The following is a 16300-nucleotide window of genomic DNA, read 5'->3' as shown; positions in this document are numbered from 1 at the left end:
AAATTTTTGCTTAAAAAAAAAAAAGGACTGAGATTTTAATAGTAATTGTAAAATTCATATAAATCTTCCTTAGGCTAGGGGTGTAGTTTAGTCTAGCATGTGCGAGACCCTGGGTTGGATTCTCAGGATCACTATAAATAAATAAATGGATAAATAAATAAACTAACCAACCTTATATCTTTATGTTGAAGTTATTTGTACGTATTTTATAAGTTCTCGACATTCTGTTTTCATTTCTGTCAAGTAATTGCCAGTATAAGAAAACTTTTTTTTGGTAAAGATATGTTATATAGCTGCTTTACCACATTCTCTCATTTATTATAGTAGACTTTATTAGTATTTCTTGAGTTTCTAACACAGTTGTTTTTTCTAATACTTATATCAGTTTTTTATTGTTCTGTGTCACTTCATCAGCTTGAGCCTTCAAAACAATATGGATATTTTCCTTTGAAAAATGAAATAAGTCAACACATGAAAACTCTAAGGACAAGAGAAAAACAAAACTATAGTTATTTAGAAAAGAATCGATAAGTAGTCACAAAAGTGAAAATTCTACCTTGACTTGGTTTTGTTTTGTTTTTGTTTTTGTTTTTTGTGGTGCTGGGGATCGAACCCAGGGCCTTCTGCTTGCAAGGCAAGCACTCTACCGACTGAGCTATCTCCCCAGCCCCTTGACTTACTTTTAATATGCTGGATTTTGGCAAGGTCTTCATTATATTTGTTTTTTTTTTTCCCCTCCTATTTTTCTTAGGAGTTGTTACCAGGAATAATGGCTGCATCTTATTATCTTTCAACATCTATAAGTAAAAGAATATGGTTTTTCTTTCTAACTTGCTGATACAGTGAATTACTTTAATGGATTTCTTACATTTCTGGAATAATACCGTACTTGGTTGTGGAGTAGTGATTCTGTAGGTGCACTGCTGGGGTCAGTTTGCTAATCATTTCTTTCATACTTTTGCATCCATTTCATGAATAAAATCGTCAGTTTTCTGTTTTTGTGTGTGTGTGTGGTAATTCATATTTTGTCTAAGAATTGGAGGAATTTTCTATTTTATGCTTTAAACAGCAGTAAAATCATCTAGGCTAGAAACATCTTATAATTGGTAAATCTATTGCAATTGCCCTTCTAATTTCTCCAGTGGCTCTGTTCTGTTTTACCTGTTTTTTTTTTTTTTTAATATTTTTTAGTTGTCAATGGACCTTTATTTTAATTATATGTGGTGCTGAGAATTGAACTCAGTGCCTTACATATGCTAGGCAAGTGCTCTTCTACTGAGCTACATCTGCAGCCCGTTTTACCTTTTTTTTGTTTGTTTACATATTTTATTCTGACATCATATCTCTTAAAAGCAACTCAGACAATTGCAGTTATCAATGCCTTTTTCTTTAGATGTGGTTTAATTCCCTTCCTTTAGGCTTTTTGTTACCAAGAAGTAGTTTGAGTTCAACACTGTCCATTTGTTGTGAAAGTTTATCAGAAGGAGTCATCTTCAAACCAATACTCCAGATGGACTTATTTACTGATTTGCTGTATAATTTCTTCTAGGACATTTGTAACAGGCACAACATATACAGGATTTCCATTTGGTTTTTTTTTTCCCCCTTTTTAAAAATAAGTGTGTTTCTAGGTTCTCACTCATATTTTCTTTTCTTTGAATGTATTGCACAATATTTTATTATTAAAAAAGGTTATGTCTCAGGCAAAAAGTTTATCTCCTTCATTCAAGAGGTGCTAATGTGTATTATTTTCTAAAAGAGGTAAGTGGTTGTCTGTGTGGCCACCTTCAAAGGGGACAGAATGGACAGATTTATAGGCTCCAAGTCTGAAACAGCAGCAAATTATTTAAACTATTAAATTTTCCAATTCCATGTAACATGCCTGTTGTCGAAAAGATTCCTCCAACAATACCACAAAGTCTTACAAAAAACTGCCAGAATGGCATATGCTCCTCAGTGACTGTCACCAAAAGAGAACTGAGATCATATTTCATAAGTATCCCAGAGACTCCATGGCTGCCTGCAGCATGGTTAATGATACATTCCTTTTCTGTCACAGAAAACTGATGGGTATCTGCTGAAATTTTAAGTGTATGTAGTTTTGTTGGCACAACTGTAATAAAATATTGGAACATCTGGTTGTAATCTATAGTAATTTTTTCAGTTCCATCTAAAGGATTAATAATTCCTGGAATAAGTTCTCCAAAGGACAAATGATCCATTCTGTGAGAAAAGTTGTAAGAGGGTTGACAAGTGCTGCTAAATGTGCATGACCTTGAGGATGTGGAATTGCCTTGCCCACCATTATGTGAAAATTCCCTGCTACTTTATGCATATAGATGACCACGAATTCTGGATGCATCTGGAGACTGTGATGAATCATTTTCCTTTGGTGGAAGTGCTGTTGATGCACTTTTAAATATCACATCTTGAAGTGAATGCTCTTCTTGCAGCCTACTTTGAATCAGCTGCAGCATCCTCTGCCACTCTTTCTGCTGTGGTGAAAGATCAAATATTACTGGTTCATAAACTAGACCATCTGCAGATGCAACCACTGTTTCTGCTAACTCCAATACATCTGCTCCAACATATTGATACCTAAAGGCAACAGTAATATCTATGTTGATTCTCAGTTTGCTAGAAAAGTCCTTGTCTACTTCATATTCATACTTCCATGTATCTTGACACATTGAGAATTCCATTATTTTTAGTAAAGCCATAGTGGTAAATGCTATTAGAGAAATTGTTCCCCACTGGCTGAAGTCTCTACATAGCTGTCAGGAACCTTTGGAAAGACATCCAACTCTTTCACCAAATTTAAGGTTTTTTTTCCCAATTCATTCGCCTCATCTTCAAGAAAACCTTCCTCTTCCCGCATACAGTCATGCTTGTGTTACGGTCCCAGTTGACCGCCATGCTTCACAGAAGCCCAGGCCGCGGGGGATCCCATGTCTTGTTTTACCTTTTTAAAGTATGTTTTGGTATGGTAAAATCTCATCAATATAGCATGCTGCCATTGGATACAATCCTTTTGTCTACTAGTGACAGTTCCCTGGCTAGTCTCTATTCTCAAATGCAGGCTGGCTGACGCTCTTCCTGGGCTGTGGGGTGTGGGAGGGAATTCAATTGGAAGTGACTAGCTAGTTGGGACTTGCTCAGTTTGAGAGCGTTTTTTTACTTTGCAAAAACTCAACAAGAGGAGCAATCTGAAGTTCTTCATTTGAAGACAACTATCAAGCCCACATTAGTCAGTTGTGGGGTCTAATCCCCACACAAACCCTTTCTCTTTTCCCTTTCCTTCCATTCCTCCTAGCTGCACCTGACCCCTCTTGCAGTCGATCCTGAGTCTCACCCTGGGCAGGTTTCTCATTCCCTTCTAGACTCAACCAAGAAAGCATAAGAGCTGTCTGCTACAGGAAATCTGGATGGAACAGCTCCATCTGCAAGTCCTTTGGTGTGCCTGATGTTGAGTCACAGAAAGATTAAGATACTGGTTTTCATGAATCTTGCAATAAGGAAAACTTACTTTTTATGGAATTGAAATATTCAGGCCCTATTTAATACACAGTGGAAGGATTTTTTGTTAGTCTGATATTTGCTCAGAAAATCATCCTTTTTCTCTAGAATTCCAATTTTGTTTCAGGGAGTTGGAATTTTTTTCAGCCTTTTTCACTTTTGTGGATATTTATCCATTCTGTTCTCAATAACTGTACTTTTGTTTTCTGTTTTCCTTAGATAAGTTGCTGAGGCTGGCTTTGAACTCTCAATCCTCCTGCCTCAGCCTCTGAGTCACTGGGATTACAGGTGTTTGCCACTGTACCCAGATCCTTCTGGAACTTCTATCAAGACATCAGGACACTTGGGGATGTAGCTGGGGATGAGACACTGGGTTGGATCCACAGCAACACACACACACACACACACACACACACACACACACACACACACACACACACACACCAAAACAAAAAAAAAAAAAAAAGAAAGAAAAAAAAGAAAAGAAGGAACACCCGGATGTATTTTCAATTCCTTTTTCCTTTTTCGCTGTGATTTCCATTCCTTGGCTTCCTCCCAAGCCCTCTGTTCTGGGATATATCTTCTACTTGATATTGCTGGTGGCCACTGCTGAGAGCATCTTTTTTGTCTGGGCCAATGTCAGTGCTTTCATTTTGGTTTCTGATAGTCTCTTTCTTTAACTACTTTAGTGAGATCTGCCTGCTCCATAGAATCGAATTCCCCTCCTCTGGACCTCTTCAGTTGAGGGGTCCCCTTTTTGTACTGGGTGTGGTTACTCTTGGTTTTTGTTTTCTTCAGGGGACAGGGCTCAGGAATAGTGGACAAAGGGTGAGTGATGGGAGACCTAGCATTTTCTGTTCTCGGCCAGGGGTGAGAACTGGTAAATCATCAGCCCTTTGCTAACGATGGAGTGAGTGGAGGACTACCTGATCTCTCATGACAGGAAGGTAACTCTTTCCAGACCATAGCAGCCCCATCCTCACCCAGGTGGCCTCCTAGGACTCTGTAAGTGGACATAGTCCCTTCCTAGGGGATTCTTAATTAGATTTTTTGTTTGTTTTGCAGTGGGTAAAACCAGGAGATTCTGACCTTTGCTTCAGGCTTTAGGGGTGCTGCCTAGTTTAGTGGATTGTTAACTACACAAGAGCATCTGGGGACCGAATGTGATTGCTAGGAGGAAGAGCTGCTTTTGGATAATTTGCACAAATATACTTTCCCCTAGTGCCCTCTGGACTGTATTCCACCTGGAAGGTCACTTTGACACCAAGGCACTGTTAGTGGCTGCCCTATTGGCCTTGAGAACCTTCCTTCCCTCTTGTGCTCCTTCCTGGCCCTCAGACAGCCTACTTCTGGCATTGTCCTCTTCCTGTGACTCAGAATAGAATCTGCAGCCTGAAGTGCACTGTCTACTGTTAAGACTCCAGATAAGGTGCTGGGATAGAGATGGGGGTGGGGATTTTTCACTCTCAATGACATTGACCAGGCATTAAGGAAATAAAAACACTAGTTTTTAAAATTTCTCTCCTAGACTTTTATTTGGTTTATTTAAAAAAGTTGGAATGTACAGTAAACAAAAGAGACAGAAAATAAGTTTCAAATCTCATTAACCAGAAGAAATACACACCTTTCTAACCTCTGATATTTAAAAATATTTTGTGGGGCTGGAGTTGTGGCTCAGTGGTAGAGTGCTTGCCTGGAATGTGTAAGGCCCTGGGTTCAATTCTCAGCACTGCATATAAATAAATAAAATTTAAAAAAATCCATTAACAACTAAAAAATATTTAAAAATATTTTTGAATAGGTAGTAATATTTGCATGTTATAAAATTCAAAAGGCATAAAAGGTATCCATTCCCTTCTCTCACCCAGTTCCCTTCTTCAAAAACAAGCTCTAAAACTGGTGTGGTGTCCTATGCCTGTAATTCCAGCAGCTCCCGGAAGCTGAGACAAGAGGATCCCAAATTCAAAGCCAGCCTCAGCAATTTAGCGAGGCCGTAAGCAACTCAGTGAGACCCTGTCTCTAAGTAAAATACAAAAAAATGGCTGGGGATGTGTCTCAGTGATTAATTGCCTCTGGGTTAAATCCCCAGTGCCCCCAAACAAACACACAAAAAACCTAAGCTCTATTACCATGGATAAACTTTATGTTTACACATAATCATATGCAGGCATATTATCCCCGCTCAAATGGTTGCATTCTCTAACACTGTTCTGCATCTTGTTTTCATGCCTTGGATATTTTTCTATGTGCATATATTGCTTTATTTAAAAAATAGTTTTATCATAATCTTTTTGGTACAAGGGCATTGAACCATTGAACCACATCCCTAGCCATTTTTATTTTTGTTTTGAGACAGTCTCACTAAGTTGTTGACAGCCTCGCTGAGTTGCTGAGGCTGGCTTTGAACTTGTGATCCTTCTGCCTCAACCTCTGGAGCTGCTGGGATTACAGAAGTGTCCTACCACACCTGGCTCATAATCTATTCTATTGGTGTACCCACAGTTTATTTAACCAACCCTTAATTGAGGGACATCTGGACTAGTTCAATATTCTACTATTAGAAATAGTGTTTCAGGACTGGGGTTGTGGCTCAGTGATATAGCGCTTGCCTACCACGTGTGAGGCACTGGGTTCGATCCTCAGCACCACATAAAAATAAATAAAATAAAGGTATTGTGTTCATCTACAATTAAAAAAATAGTGTTTCAATGTCCATCTTTTTTTTTTTGGCGGTGCTGGGGATTGAACCCAGGGCCTTGTGCTTGCAAGGCAAGCACTCTACCAATGGAGCTATATTCCCAGCCCTCAATGTCCATCTTTGACATATGTTTTTAGTAATGTGCAGTAAATCCACAGTATAAATTATTGGATAGGGTAATGCTGGATCAAAGTGTATGTAATTTTTCTAGAAATTACCCAATCAACCTTCACAGAGGTTGTGCAGTTTACATGTCCACCGGCAATGTAAAAACAGCTAGCTTTGCTTTAATGAATCAAGTTTTTTAGGCCAGTGACATTATACTGCTATACAAATTATTTTGACTTCACATTATATCAAAAGTATTGCACACATCAAAACTATTCACAGGTGGCTGGGGTTGTGGCTTAGTGGTAGAGTGCACACCTAGCACACCTGAGGCCTTGAGTTCGATCCTCAGCATCACATAAAAATAAAGGTATTGTGCCAACCTACAACTAAAACATATATATATATACACACACACACACACACACACACACACACATATATATATATATATATATATATATATACACATATATATACTTAAAAACCAAACCAAAACAAAACAAAACTAATCATAGGCCCTAGTGTGGTGGCACATGCCTGTAATCCCAGCAGCTTGGGAGACTAAGGCAGGAGGATCTCAAGTTCAAATCAGCCTTAGCAACTTAGTGAGGTCCTAAAGCACTCAGTGAGACTCTGTCTCTAGGTAAAATATAAAAAAGGGCTGGAGATGTTGCTCACTGGTTAAGCACCAGTGGGTTCATTCCCTGGTACCCTTCCCACCAAAAAAAAAAAAAAAAAAACCCAAAAAAACAAAACCAAAAAAACCCCCAAAACCCACAACCAAAAACCTATTCATAGATGGGTGCAGTGGCACACACCTATAATCCCAGCAACTTGTAAGGCTGAGGCAGGAGTATCACAAGTTAGAGGCCAGCCTTCAGCAACTTAGGGATACCCTGTCTCACAATAAAAAAAATTAATAAAAAGGGCTGGTCATGTACCAAAACAAAACAACTCATACATAAACAATAAAAAACCTTTTATACATATAAATGTCCACTGTTGAAGGATGACCTTCCTAGTTAGTATTTTCCTGTGGATTTACATATATATCAAATACATATATCTACTTCTATATTTGCATGTTGTATTTGTGTATATATATTCATTTGATAAAAATGAGACTGCACTATTCCTAACTTGCTTTAAAATTTTTAATATATTGTGAACATTTTCCTTGTTATAAATTATTAATCACTGGATTTTTCCAATATTGCTATTGTAAGTAATAGTATGATAATCTTTGTGTGTTAATTTTTACTTTCTAAGTATTTTCTTAGGTCAGAGAGTATGTGTAATTCAAAAGTTTTTAATACATACTGCGAATTGCTGTCTGGAAAGACTAGTTCAGTGATTGTCTTCCTAGTAGCAAGGTAGAGGTCACCCAGTGCCACCACATTCCACAGTAGTTTGCTTTTTTTTTTTTTAGTCGTCAGTGGACCTTTATTTTTATTTATTTATATGCAGTGCTGAGAATCAAACCCAGTACCTCACACATGCTAGGCAAGTACTCTACCACAGCTACAACCCCAGCCGGCAGTAGTAGCTTGCTTTTGGTCATACTTTTATATGAAAGATTTTAGGAGATACTGACAAATTTTGAATGGACAAATCACATAACCAGATTTGCATTTTCAATTCCATCTGCAGGGCTAATAGCTCTGTCAGTCTCATGTGGCCTTAGGATGCCTACAAAATAATGGTGACACTGAGTAAAGTGGTCCAAGTTGGGTGGAGAGTCTAAATAAGCAGGTCTCCAACCTGTTGCTATGGAGAAAGCAATTCAGTGTTTCATGTGGCAGGTAGGGGAATACTCACTGGGCAGGCAATGCATACCAAGATCTACTTGATTCTTTCTCAGAAAAACAGCAGCTAATCTTTCTTGGCACTGTGAGGGATAGTCTTTGTTATGTACCCTACTTTATAGTTTTGTTCTGTTTTCTGAGGTTAGACCATTATTCTTCCCCATTTTGCAGATAAGAGAATTGAGGTAGAGAATCTGGTATCTTGTAATAGGTGTGTTGCTTGTCATTCTGGTTTCAAACCCAGAGCCACGTGCCTCTCTCTTCACCATTAAGCTTCCCTGCCTCAGGCACTTTTCTGGACCATAAGCTGGACTTTAGCTTCTATGCCAGTCCTCTCAGAAAGTTTTATTTGCAGGACAATTCAAAGACATCAGGTTCTTACTTTTTTTTTTTTTTTTTTTAAGTTCCAGACTTATCTTCCTATTTTCTACTTCTCCTGAAAGACTGAGCTGAGATATTCAGTTATAAGCTGTCTGAGAGTCAGGCTCATGCAGTCAGTTCTGCATACAACAGAGCCCACCTATGTGAAGGGTACTTGGGTGCACCAATCAACTGTCATGTTAAATAGAGGATGATTTCCCTAGTTCTGACAAATAGGTAAATAGGTCACAAAAAATTTAGGAAATTATGGTTGAACTAATTCAATACAGATTGTTACATTTGTGTGTGTGTGTGTGTGTGTGTGTGTGTGTGTGTGTGTGTATTTTTCTTTTGGTACTGGGGATTGAACCCAAGGGTACTTTACCAGTGAGCTACATCCTCAGTCTTTTTTTATTTTATATTTTGAGAAAGGATCTTGCTAAGTTGCCAAGGCTGACCTTGAATTTGGGAGGATCCTCCTGCCTCAGCTTCCTGAGTTGCTGGAATTACAGGTATGCGCCATGAACCTGGCTCATGTATTTCTTATATCAACCAAAAACTGAATAAGGCAGCCTACTTCAGAAGCAATGTAAAAATCCTACCTGTGAAGTGTTTTTAGATCATTTTGCATTCATTTATGATTATAGCAACTTGTCCAGGCTGTGTGGTAGGTGTTTGACATATACTTTGTCATTATGCAAATTATTTTTCACAAGAATTTGAATTATCCTTGGGTTGGTTTGTTTTTGGTTCTTCAGGGTTTTTTCTGCCCCCAGAAGAAGAAGTCAAAGTTTGGGTGGCCCGCTGGCCTACATGGCCTCCCTTTGCAGAGATGCTTAGCTGGGAGCTCCTTTGGCTCAGGAAGATAAGCCATCTCCAGGTAGGCCCCTTGTCTTCCTGGTCTACTTCTCTCCTTTGTTCCTTAGATCTGAAAACTCTTCAAAGCCTTAGAGGAAGTGCAGTGAGTTGATTCTCATGTACCTGGAGAAGAGAATATAGAGGCGACGGAACCAGAGGAGTTGGCTTCCATGGCAGTACATGGCTCTCTAGAAGAATCAAAGAGGACTAGTTATGGACATTGCTCTGGAGCTATTTCTGTTACTTTCAGAGTTGGTCTCATCTGAAATCCTTCCTCCCATTAATATGCTCTGTGCTATAGCATTATTTGGTTTCTTTCTGTAGCCCATAAACCTGTCTGGATTGACCTTTCATCTCCTACTTACTCCCCTGTGATTATAGCAGATGATGCTAAGGGTAGCTAGAGCACTTACCACTGGCACAACAGTCTACAAGCATCATCTCAATGTGTATAACCTTATGGACTATGTACTACTTTTATTGCCTTTCTTCCCCCGGTAAATAGACGAGGACACTTATTAATCTCAAATGGTGTAAGTAGCAGAGTTGAGATTGAAACCCAGAGCTATCTGATGGATTCTAGAGCTTCACTTTGCTCCCTTACCTTACCTATACAACACAAACTGAGGTGTTTTATGGGAAGCAATCTAGAATGCTAGGCCCAGACCTCTCTGGATTAGGTAAACTGGAAGGCATAAGCATTATTAGTAAAAGAAAAAAAGGAGCATTCACAGGTATGGGTTGGCCTTCCCACCTAATGAGGGAAATGTATATTTTCTTTTTATTTGGACCCAGTATTGTTGTTGTTTTTTTTTAATAAAATTTGTTTATTTTGTTTATTTATTTTTATGTGGTACTGAGGATTGAACCCAGTGCCTCACATATGCCAGGCAATAACTCCACCACTGAGCCACAACCCCAGTCCAGTATTGTTGTTTTTAAACAGATCATGGCAACTGATTTAACTATGTAGGACATATATAAAAAGTTGCTATTGTTCTCTACCATAATTTTAAGTTAATATTATTGCAAACCTTTATATAAAGCTTAATGTAAATATTTCTTGTCAGAACATATGTGGTTTTAGAGCTGTAAACATACTTGTGATAATCAAGATTTGGATGGTAAAGGGAATCAGGATGGAACTATTGCTATACAATCTATTTAGGGAAAATGTTACATAGTATTTTTCCATAGCAAACACAACTAAAAATTGTAAGTGAAATTTACTATCAAAACAAAAAGGAGAGAAGCGCACGCCTGTAATCCCACTGGCTCAGGAGGCTGAGGGAGGAGGATTGTGAGTTTGAAGCCAGCCTCAGCAAAAGCGAGGCACTAAGCAATTTGGTGAGACTTTGTCTCTAAATAAACTATAAAACAGGACTGGAGATGTGGCTCAGTGATCGAGTGCCCCCGAATTCAATTGACAGTACCCCACCCCCCAAAAAAAAGAAACAAGAAGGACACGTGAACTCAAAGAATAATGTTAACATTTTAAAGACCATAATAAAAATGAAATGTTTATAGAAACACTGGTAGAAAGGATGACCTTTGTAGTCCAAACCACACTTGATCTGTCAACTTGGAATAGAGTCTACATTACAAGGGTTTCCCACATCACAGTGCACAAGTGCCTAAATCTTTCAATGACTTTTAGCATTCCTTCAATAAGATGGGCACTTAAATAAATCATTCATTGTCAATTTGGTTTTTTACCAACTGTATTTTTAAAATTTTTTTTTGCTCAAAATTTTGCCCCCCCCAAAAAAAATCAAAATTGGGTATAGTTTTGTGTTTCTGCTTTTGGGGCATTTTCACTACATATCCTTCAAAATAATGATTTTACTGGCTTACTAGTTCATTCACCTGCTGAATATTAGTGCCTATTTTAGCTACTATAAATTATACTAATGAGGGCTGGGGTTGTAGTTCAGTGGTAGAGTGCTTGCCTAGCACATGTGAGGCACTGGGTATGATCCTCAGCACCACATAAAAATGAATAAATAAAATAAAGGCATTGTGTCCATTTACAACTAAAATTTTTTAAAAAATTATACTAATGAACATCCTTGCATATAAGTTCCTGGACACATCTTTGTTCATTTCCTTAGGATAAAATTCTAAAAGTAAAAATTATTAGATGAGAGTCTGTATAAACAGTACAATTAATTATATTTTAAAAGAAAAAAATTAAATTAACTTTAAATCCTACCACCTGGAAGTAATCACTGTTAGCTTCAGCAATTATCTTTTCCACATTGCTACAAATAAGTTCAAAAAAGTTACTGATTCTTTTCCTTTCCTCACCTTCCTTTCTCCCTTCCTTTTTCCCTTCCACCCTTTCTTTCTCCCTTTCTCTGTCCCTCTCTCTCTTTTTCTTTCCTTCACTGGGGATTGAAGTCAGGTGTTCTACCTCTCAGCTAAACCCCCAGCCCTTTTTATTTTTTAAATTTTGAGTCAGGGTCTCAGTAAGTTCCTAAGGCTGACCTCAAACTTGAGATCCTCCTGCCCTCGGTCTTCATGCTGCTGGGATTACAGGCATGTGACACTATGCCTGGCTTTTATTTTCTTATCCTCAAAATAATTTGGCTGTTCTTATATGGTCAAGATGAGACAAATTCATGCTTCTTGCTCCATACTGTAGTCATGATAGAAAACTATAAAGAGGATACAAAAAAGGCACAAATGGGTTGAAACTAAAACCAACAGCACCATGAACCTACAAACTATAAAGAAGAATGAGTGGTTGAGGTGGAGGGCTCACTTACTGAAGGCCCAGGAGGATTGGGGGCATTGTGGGCTGTACTAGACTGGGGACCCAAACTTGAAGCTTGGACTCAGAGCCAGGGGCTCCCCAGTGTATGGAAAGAAGCTGGGGAAAATATGATGCCCATTGCAGCCACCAGCTGCACCAGCTGCAAGTTGAATGCCTGGAGAGGCAGCACTAAACCTTGTTACCTGCTGACTGGAACTGGCATTAGAGGACCTGATTCTTGCCTTCCAGCAACTGCAAACTCCCTGGACAGGGAAGGGAACACAGAAGGAGTGGAGGATAAAAATCCCCAAATTCAACAACCCATAGTATTGTCCTCCTAATATGCAAAGCAGACTTCTGGAAGACATGAAGCAATCTAATGCAAAGACAAAATCCTAACAAAATCAGCAATCAGACCATGAATATATTCTATGAAAATAGTTTCATAGAACAGTTTGTACAAGACTAAAAGAATTATTTAGGATGTTCAAAGAGCTAAATAAAATAAGAAAGAACAGGAAATTATGAGATAGAAATAAACATAGTACAACAATATGTGGACAGGAAATAAAAAATTAGAAATTTTTGGAAAACAATCTGAAATAGGAAAAATTTAAAGGAACAATTGCGAAACAAAGTGGGCTGGGGTTGTAGCTCAGTGATACAGTACTTCCCTACCTGCGGGAGGCCCTGCGTTCCATCCCAGTACTGCAAAAAACAAAACCAAAACCAAAAAAAACCCAAAGCAAAAACTGACAAAGACAAATGCACAAATCTGGATTCAGGATGGAAGATCTTTTATATAGCTGTAATCAGAAAGTAATAAACTGAAAAGTCAAAAAATTAGTATGGATGTAAAAGTTTTGACTCACAGAAATATTAGGCTTCATCTACTAGTTATATCTAGTGCCCTGAATGCAACAAATAGAAAATGCATGTCCTTTCTCAGGTACCACATGTTAACAGTTTAAAAAACTGACCACAAACTAGGTCACTAGGAAATTTCAATTAACTTTATGAATCAGTATTACAAACCACACTTATTAATCACAAAAACAGTTACATAATAAAATCAACAACAAAAACAAAGGAATATTCTCATTATTTGTGGCCATTCTATAACGTCACTAGAACAATGAATTAATGAATACTGGACCACTGCTCCTTGGGAATACAGGGTCAGATTCCTGTAAGCCTCTGGTCACTTTTCATTAACACATCAATACATAACAGTGTTTATGTGTTCCTGTTTAAAGAGAAACTTATTTAATATATATTTTGCTGATTGATTCACATTGAACTCATGGTCAACAGAACTCATGCCTGTGAATGACGCTTATCTAATACATGTATTTTTTCCATAAGGCCCATTATAGCCTCTTTTGCTTAAGGACACTAGACAGCTTCAGCATACTTCAGACAGGCCACCACTCTGGAAAGCAGTGTGGAGATTCCTTAGAAAACTTGGAATGGACCCGCCATTTGACCCAGCTATCCCACTCCTCGGCCTATACCCAAAGGACTTAAAATCAGCACACTACAGAGATACAGCCACATCAATGTTCATAGCTGCTCAATTCACAATAGCCAGACTATGGAACCAACCTAGATGCCCTTCAATTGATGAATGGATAAAGAAACTGTGGTGTATATATATATATATATATATACACACACACACACACACACACACACACACACACAATGGAATATTACTCAGCTATAAAGAATAATAAAATTATGGCATTTGCAGGCAAATGGATGAAATTGGAGAATATCATGTTAAGTGAGATAAGCCAATCTCAAAAATCCAAAAGAGGAATGATCTCACTGATAAGTGGATGATGACACTTAATGGGGGGTGGGAGTGGGACAAGAATGGAGAAGGAGGGACTGTATAGAGGGAAAAGAGAGGTGGGAGGGGTGGGGGGGGGGAAGGAAAAAAATAATGGAATGAGTCAAATACCATTACTCTATGTAAATTTATGAATATGCAAATGGTATGCTGTTATTCCATGTACAAACAGAAGAAACAACATGTATCCCATTTGTTTACAAGAAATATAAATTAAAAAAAAAAAAAAAAAAAAACTGAGCCACATCCCCAGCCCTTAGAGACAAGGTTTGGCTAAGTTGCCCAGCTGGCCTTGAAAGTTGTGATCCTCCTGTCTCAGCCTCCTGAGTTGCTGGAATTATAGGTGCACACCACTGCTCCTGGCTACTTCAGTCATTTTAAACAACAAAGTCAACAAAAAGAATAAAATAAGAAAATGTGGCATTAAATACATCACAAAAAGGATACTTTTTCTGTAGTGTGAGACCTGAAACAAGGGTAGTTTTGCCTCAATCTTCCTGGAAACATGCATGTGTGGCTCAAATTTTCACGGCTTTTTAAATGACTATGTCAGTGCCCACAAAAAACAAAAAGTAAGAAATAAAAATTTTCTACAGTCCCACCACTCAGAAGTAATCATGGTTAACATGTTGGGCTACATGCTTCTATTATAAAATGGGATCACACTCATTGATTTTGGAGTTTACAAATGAATTTTTGCAAGTAGGCAAAAATGAAACTGCAAATAATAAAGATTGAGAAACACATCTGTAAACTCTAACATACATCCCTGAAAACCTCATGGGTTGAAAAGAAACTCACAATGGAAATTATACGGGAATAAATTAAAGGAAATTAATAGTATAAAGTATAGTTTTTTTAAAGATTGAAAATAAAAAGAAGGCTAACCTTTCAAGTTTAGGAGATTTTAAAAAATAACAATAAAACATGAAGAGAGGACAGATATAATAATGAACAAAAATTAATGATCAAAGCAACAAGAGGATTATATTTCTGCCAACATACATTCTTAGCATCTAGCAAAGTGCCTCTTACTAGGGAATAAATGCTTATTGTGGAAAATTTAGAAAATAAGCTAAGAAAAAAATAACAATTATCTTGAATTTCTAAAACACAAAAACAGCGCTCAGTTTTCTCTCATTGCTACTTTGTCTCTAAGGTGGACTTATGTCTTCTACAGATTGCACGTAGAGACAAATTGGAGCTAGTCTCATCTTCCGATCTCTAATGGTTCTGACAGTCACCTGCCCCATTGACAGCTAAGTTTTCACCTGTAAGGGTTTGGCTCTTCCTCAGCTGGCAGATGGGCTTTTGGCAGTTTGCTCCAGTGGCTCTTTACAGAGGATCCTGGCAAGTCTGAATTCCTTTTAGACTCAAGTTAGGAGTACTGCTCTATATATAATAGTGGAAAACTGGAAATCTGAAATGTTTAATGATCACAAATTCATGATATATTTTATGGCATATCCATACAACTAAAATAGGCAGTCATTACAATTGGAATACTTAGTAACATAGGAGAAAATGTTCATAATATTTTGTTAAAGAAAGTAGATTTTAAAGAGTAGGCAAAGTGTGATCTCATTATATAATAGAAGCATGTAGCCCACCATGTTAATGATTACTTCTTTTTTTTATTGTAAACAAATGGGATACATGTTTCTCTGTACATGGAGTAAAGGCATACCATTTGTTTAATCATAAATTTACATAGGGTAATGTTGTTTGATTCATTGTTATTTTTTCCCTTCCCTCCCCCCCCCCCCCCCCCCCCTCTTTTCCCTCTATACAGTCCTTTCTTCCTCCATTCTTGCCCCCCTCCCTAACCCTAACTCTAACTGATGATTACTTCTGAGAGATGTGATTGGGGGATAATTTTATTTCTTCCTTGTATTTCTTGATTTTCTACAAGGAGTATATGTCACTTAGGTTCTTTGTTATTTTATTATAATCAGGAAAAAAGTTCAAAGTCATTGAAAATCTGTGCCTGCCAAGGTCTAGCTGGCTTAATCCTAACACTTGAGGAGATATTGAGCCCTTGTGGAAGGACTAAGGGAATTGCCTCTGCAGAGCAGAGCCCAGATCTGACTGAGGTGTCCAGGAATTTGCAATCCTCACCTTGGCCTGTGCCACTTCTTCACTGGTGAGCACGAAGAGGACATCCTGAGTATTCAGCAGAGACCACAAGCAGGTCCAGAAAGGGAGAGATATTTACGTAGCACAATTCACAGACTGAAGTGTGAGCACAGAACACCCTGGTGGAGAGGGGATGGGGACAAGTAAAGTGCCTTATTGCTCCCAGTCAGATTTCCCCCAAACAATCCCACCACCTGTGTGGCTTA

At 38.1% G+C, this 16300-nt stretch overlaps 1 protein-coding gene and 1 pseudogene across 2 annotated transcripts in view; both read right to left on the bottom strand.

Moving 5' to 3' along the window:
* Window positions 1–1115: 1115 nt before the first annotated feature.
* Window positions 1116–3730, bottom strand: LOC306656467 (endoplasmic reticulum-Golgi intermediate compartment protein 2-like; annotated as a pseudogene). The gene has a single exon. The product of its transcript is annotated as an endoplasmic reticulum-Golgi intermediate compartment protein 2-like (transcript).
* Window positions 3731–5023: 1293 nt separating this feature from the next.
* PIGL (phosphatidylinositol glycan anchor biosynthesis class L) overlaps window positions 5024–16300 on the bottom strand; it is a 91996-nt gene continuing 80719 nt past the window's right edge. Inside the window, 5 exon segments of the mRNA XM_079131719.1 lie at window positions 5024–5245; window positions 9093–9536; window positions 16077–16154; window positions 16157–16180; window positions 16182–16213. Of these exon segments, the coding sequence (XP_078987845.1) occupies window positions 9438–9536; window positions 16077–16154; window positions 16157–16180; window positions 16182–16213 (233 nt within the window). The 3' untranslated portion in view covers window positions 5024–5245; window positions 9093–9437.

This window comes from Sciurus vulgaris (genome assembly GCF_902686455.1).
Source record: "Sciurus vulgaris genome assembly, chromosome: 3".
Lineage (NCBI taxonomy): Eukaryota > Metazoa > Chordata > Mammalia > Rodentia > Sciuridae > Sciurus > Sciurus vulgaris.
Note: the sequence above shows the minus strand (reverse complement) of the source record. Positions and strands in the feature narration are given on the sequence as shown.